Source organism: Lipotes vexillifer, unplaced genomic scaffold (genome assembly GCF_000442215.2).
Source record: "Lipotes vexillifer unplaced genomic scaffold, Lipotes_vexillifer_v1.1 scaffold64, whole genome shotgun sequence".
In the NCBI taxonomy this organism is placed as follows: domain Eukaryota; kingdom Metazoa; phylum Chordata; class Mammalia; order Artiodactyla; family Lipotidae; genus Lipotes; species Lipotes vexillifer.
The window spans coordinates 91,354-97,356 of NW_006791024.1; the positions used below are offsets into that span (position 1 = coordinate 91,354).

At 42.8% G+C, this 6,003-nt stretch overlaps 1 protein-coding gene across 1 annotated transcript in view; it reads right to left on the reverse strand.

Annotated features, from left to right (window-relative positions):
* The window catches only part of LOC103073705 (protein lin-9 homolog), a gene marked incomplete at its 3' end in the record, with an annotated part of 74,442 nt that extends 68,511 nt beyond the window's left edge, over positions 1-5,931 (reverse strand). Inside the window, exon 1 of the mRNA XM_007464178.1 lies at positions 5,853-5,931. Within this exon, the coding sequence (XP_007464240.1) occupies positions 5,853-5,931 (79 nt within the window). The remainder of the gene's footprint in view (positions 1-5,852) is intronic.
* Positions 5,932-6,003: the final 72 nt, after the last annotated feature.

A 6,003-nucleotide genomic window follows, 5' to 3' on the forward strand; every position in this document is an offset into this window, starting at 1 on the left:
GGAAAGAAGTTTTTATGAGAGAGGGGGAGCACTAAATTGAAAATCTCAGAATTGCATAGGTATACTGCAAAGAAGTTCAAGTCACTTGAAAAATAATAAAGTATGATCTCTCTCACTTACATGTGACATCTTAAAAAAAGCAATAAAAGGGAATTCCCTGGCAGTCCAGTGGTTAGAACTCCACACTTTCACTGCCAAGGGCCTGGGTTCAATCCCTGGTCGGGAAATAAGATCCCACAAGCTGCGTGGCATGGCCAAAAAATAATAATAATAAATTTTTTAAAATTAAAAAAACAAAAAAACCCCACCAAACTCACAGATACAGAGAACAAACTGGTGGTTGTCAGAGGCAGGGGGTGGGGGATAGGCAAAATAGGTGAAGGGGGTCAAAAGGTACAAACTTCCAGTTATAAGATAAATAAGTTCTGGGGATGTAATGTAAAGCATGATAACTATAGTTAACAATACTGTATTATATATTTGAAAGTTGCTGAAAGAATAGATCTTAAAAGTTTTCATCACAAGAAAACAAAAATTGTAACTGTGTGGTGATTAGTAGTTAGTAAGTAACTAAACTTACTGTGGCAATTGTTTTGCAACATATACAAATATCAAATCATTATGCTGTACACCTAAAACTAATACAATGTGATAAGTTAATTATATCTCAATAAAAGAAAATAAATTAACAGGGGAAAAAAAACCTTTCTATGCTCCAAAATAGAAATTATTCACATAATTATTAGTGAGCAAAATCTCCCTCTTTAAATTTAAAAAACTGCTTAGAACACCTTTTTTTCTTTTACTGTAGTCAAATTATTATTTATCATTCCTCATTTTTAAATTTGTTTTATTTTAGAACCAGCTATTTCTCATCTCAGTTACTCTGACATCCATTTATGTTTAAAAAAATATAATCTAAGACCAGGCAGTAGTGATGTTATTTGAAAGGTTAGCCTTTTACTTACATTGAGAAAAGACAGATTTGTAAGTGGCTTGTTAAAAATGTCTGTCAACATCTGTAAGGAGCCAGTCCAGTATGACATTACACAAAACACAAAAATAAATAAATAAAAGATGATCTCAGGGAATAAAGTAAGATAGAAGAACATGAACTAAGTACAAAAATCAGAGACGACAGATTAATTCTCCTTGGTTTTTAACAAAAGCAGCAATGATTTACAACTCACATAAATGGACAACAGGCGTTAAATGAGAAGTAACAGATAAAGTATCATGGTTCTGGCTATGAAACATTTTTATGTATCTCAGATCTCTGAACCTCAACTGACTTCTCTGCAAGGCAGTATGAGAGGCTTGTCGGACAACCCACCAACATCAAAGCTACTCTTGCTTTCCCGCTACTCTCCTGCCTAGATGTGGAGAATGGTTAACAGGACACGTTAACAGCTTCTGTATGGCAAAGTGAAGTTTAATGACCAAAGGCAGTAAAGCTGTAGGGGGAAAAGTGGGGGAGAGAGCCCATAAAGCCTTACTAAGAAGGCTCAAAAAATACAACACAACTGGGAAAGCAGCAGTAGTAGACAGGGCATGACGTGTCAGTGTAGCTACCAAGAAAAACATGGTTCATTTGAGAAAAAGTGGTAACCATTCATTCATTCATTCAGTGAATATGTGTAGAGTGCTGCCTGCATCCTGGCCCCTGCTCTAGTCACTGCGGGTATGGACAGCATGCAAAACAGACAAAGTCCATGCTCCTGATGCTCTTTACATTCTAGCGAGGGGGAAACAAACACACACACACACACACACACACACACACACATCACGGGACGATAAGCATTACCGGAAAAAAAATAAAGCAGGATAATAAGGATAGGGAATGTGGGGTGGGAGTTGGTGGAGGGAAGACTATTTCTCTATAAGGTGCTCATGATTAGCTTCTCTGAAACGTGATATTTGAGCAGAGATCTGAAGGAAGAGGTGTGAGTTGTAAGGATATTCATTCCAGCTCCAAGAAGGCAGGGACTGTATCTTGCAGACTCTGACCTACCACCTTTAACCTTCTTCCCTTCTTGAGAGATAGTATAGAATAGTGGTTAAGAACACAGATGGAGACTAGCTGTGTTTGAATCTTGGCTCTGCCACTGTCTTACTGTGTTATCTTAAGCAAGTTACTTAACCTCTCTGTGCTACTTATTCTTCTTTCGTAAAATGGGGATTAAATGAGTTAGTATATGTAAAAGTGCTTAGAGAAAAATGCACATAGTACAGGACTAATTTTCAGACCATGCTTATTGTTTGTATTACTTTGATCAATCAAAAAAAAAGATTAGGATAAGAACATGTATTTTACAGGCAGGTGAATTCAATTAAGTTAGACTCCTGCTTTAACTGGGTATGTTCATTCATTCTACATATATTCACTGAATACCTGCCACAGCACTATTCCAGGGACTGGGGTTAACTGAAAGAAAAGCTAGACAAAGCCTCTGTTCTCAGGGAAGTTTACAGTGTGGTGGGAGGAGACATACAATAAACAAGTATATAAAATGATAGCTACACTGGTGGCAGCTGCTGTAAAGGAAATAACCAAGGGATCGCAGTGTGGGGAGTAACTAACTTTACACAGGGTGGGTAGGGAAGGCTTCTCTGAGGAGGTAACATGTGAAAAGGACTAGCCATGAGAGGACGGGGGGCAAAGCAATGAGTCAGGCTGGTAGAAACAGCAGGTAAAAAAGCCCCGAGGTAGAACATTTAGAATATTCTAGGAAGGGTGGGGGCATTATGTTTGGGAAGTCACTGGCAAGAGATGGGTGGTTATGAAAAAAAGAACAGAGAAGTAAGCCAGCTGTCATGCATGGAACTGGAACACAAGCATGAAGAAAAACAGAAATGGCACCTTCTCTGGTGGGGCTTCTAAACAAAGCTAACCAAACAATCACAGTAACAAACATAAAGCTGCAACTGTGACAGCTGCCACTAAGAAATTACACAGTGGTATGAAAAGATTTAATAAGAAGATGTATTATTTGTCAGGGAGGACAGAAGCTTAAAATGGGATCTAAAGGATAAGTAGCACTTAACTGGAAGTGAGAGGAAGGAAGAGCATTCCAGGTAGAGAGAACAGCATGTGCAAAAAAGAAAGCCTAGTGACTACAGGGAATGAAAAAGGTCCAATTTAGTTCAAAAGGATAGAATGAGAGGAGGAGTGATACAAAATGTAGCTGGAGAGGTGGGGAATGGCCAGACCACAAAGGGTCTTGTAGTTAGTAAAGTGTTTCCAGCAATAGGATGACATAACATACATTCTGAAAGGATCACTCTGGCTGTGTGTAGGTTGCGGGGGAGGGTTTGGGTGGTGGATTGATGGGAGGCTGAAGCGATTAATGCAGAAGAGATGGTGACAGCTGGGACCAGGATGAAGGTGAGAAGTAGGTAAAACCAAGAGATATTTAGAAAGTAAAAGTTACAAGATTCAGTAAAGGCTTAATTATGGGAAGTGTGGAAGACAACCTCTATCTAGGTTTGATGACTGCACAGCGGAGCCATTCATTACGACCGGAACCACTGGAAGTATCTCTGTACTGCAGTAGGATTATGAGGTAGATCTTGAACCCATAAAGTCTGAGGGGCCTCTGAGGCATCTGAGAGAAGATGTGAAATGGGCAAGAGATACTAAGCACAGAAGCCCAGAGGAAAGATCTGGGCTGAAGACAGCCTCAGCTACCTCATTAGTAAGAGTACTTACCTCAACTGGAATGAGGATTAAATGAGCAAATGTATACAGTATGCTTTGCACAGCAGCCGGTTCATAGTTAGTACTAAATAGATAGTAGCTTTTATTATTGTTAATGTTATACTGACTATTGGATAACTTACAAACTAGTCCCCTTGACTAAAACTGGCAAAGAGACGTATGTATCGCTACTTCTAGTATCAAACTGAAATCACTTCTGCTGCAGTTTCATTAACCATGCCTCTTACCCTACATTCAATTCCATATAAATTAAGCATTCATATATACCTGATTTATGGCACTGTGTGACAAACCAGGTAAAGCAATCCCTGCTTTCAACCAGCTGTGGTCAAGCTAAACAAGACATATATCGCACAAGCTAAGGTGCACGCCCACACACACACCCTAGTGTACCAGAGATGTCACAAAGCAATATAAATGATTATCTTATATAGCTTGAGAGTGTAGTTGTAATTTGAACCCTAGTATGAGTCCCAAGCGTCTGCAAAGAACCAGAGTAAATCCTCAATAAATGTTTAATGATAATGAGCAAATATTCTAAATGACAGTTATCTAGTGGGTGGGACTTCCAAGAGGTGATAAAACACCTTTACGACAAAGAGAGCAAGGACTTCCAGATGACAGCGCACTGTGTTTAGCAGGCCCACCTTTATTTAGAAGCATCCTAAATCACAATCGACTGTATTCTCCAAATAAGAAACAATAAAATTCATTGGTGGTCTACGGCTATGCCTTATCCAATACAGTAGCCGCTAGACACACAGGACTATTTAAACTTAAATTAACAAAAATCAAAAGAAATTTAAAAGTCATTCTAGCCACATCTTAAGAGTTCCCTAGCCACATATGGCTAAGTGGCTACCCTACTGGACATCGCAAAACACAACATTTCCATCACTGAGAAAGTTCTACTGGAATTCAGCGCTGGTCTAGAGCAAATTTAAAACACAAACTCTCTTAACACAACTTTTCACCAGTCTGGCAACTTGAACTTTCAACTTTATAGCACATTAAGAATATACGACCCCACAAGGAAAACAGAATTGGCTGTGTTCAGTTCTCACTTTAAAAGTGTCTTGCACAGATAAATTTAACAGTTGTTTCTATTACACTAAAAACTCTCACAAATGATACATATACATAAACCGAATAGTGAGTGTGCATCAGGACCCATCTGTAATTAACTGAAAGATGTGCCATTATCTTGTATACTTTATATCAATACAATACTGTAAATTACAAAATTAAGTTCTATTGTGCTTAAACTACAGAATTAGTGCTTTTACTTACTAAACACAAGTGAGCATCCACGTCTGAGGTGGCAGAATGAGTAAACGTGGTTAAAGGAGGCAATGCACAGGGTGGGTGTCAGGAAGAGTACTGAATATGCCTGTGGTGATGGTCACATCCATGCGTAAAGGTACCCCCGTGATTCCTAAGACACATACGCAGAGAAGAAAGTCTGCGGGATGGGGGCTGCCTGAACACTTGTGTACCCAGTCTGGATTATCTCTGGAAAGGTCCCCAGCCACCTGTGGTCCCAGGGGAAGGGGTCAGCCCTTTGACACGGAAATGCTTCCAGGGGTGGACACACCGGAGGAGGGAAGGGAGGGCAGTGATGATCACAAGTGCCTACAGCGGCAGGAACTGTGACAGGACAGGATCAGAGGCCGGGACAAGAAGGAGAGCTGTGACCACCCCCTCCCCAGCCCGAGCCCTTCCCGGCCCCCGAAAGCGAGTTACATAACCCCGCCAGACGTCTCTCCGCGCCGGGCGAGGGTGCAGGCGGGGAGGACAGCCCCCGCGGCCGGCGGTCGCTCTTCCCCCACCGCGGCCGGGGGCCCGAGCCGGGCCAGGAGAGCAGCCACCGCCTCCGCCCCGCCCGGGTTGGGCCCCCGGGCTTTCGGTTTCCGGCCCTGGCTCTCACACAACCCTACAAACCAATACACAGACACCATAACAAAGGCGGCGACGCGGCGGCAACACCGGGGTGGAAGGACTAGGGGACCACAGCGGGGCTGGCAGTCATCCCACTTGCCCGGCAGAGGGCACGGCCGCCCGTCCCGGCCGGATGCAACCCGGGGTCAGGCGGACAGCGGGAAGAGTGGGGGTGCTTTGAGGTGCTACTCACTCTCGTCAGGCAACTGGTCGAGCTCCGCCATCTTGAACGAGCCGCGCCGCTTTTTCAAAGGCTGCCCGCCGCGGTGCATTGTGGGGCGGAGACTGTCTTTGCGAGGGAGGTTCGAATGCGGAGCTCGCTGCCCGCGGTGCGGCGCACCGCG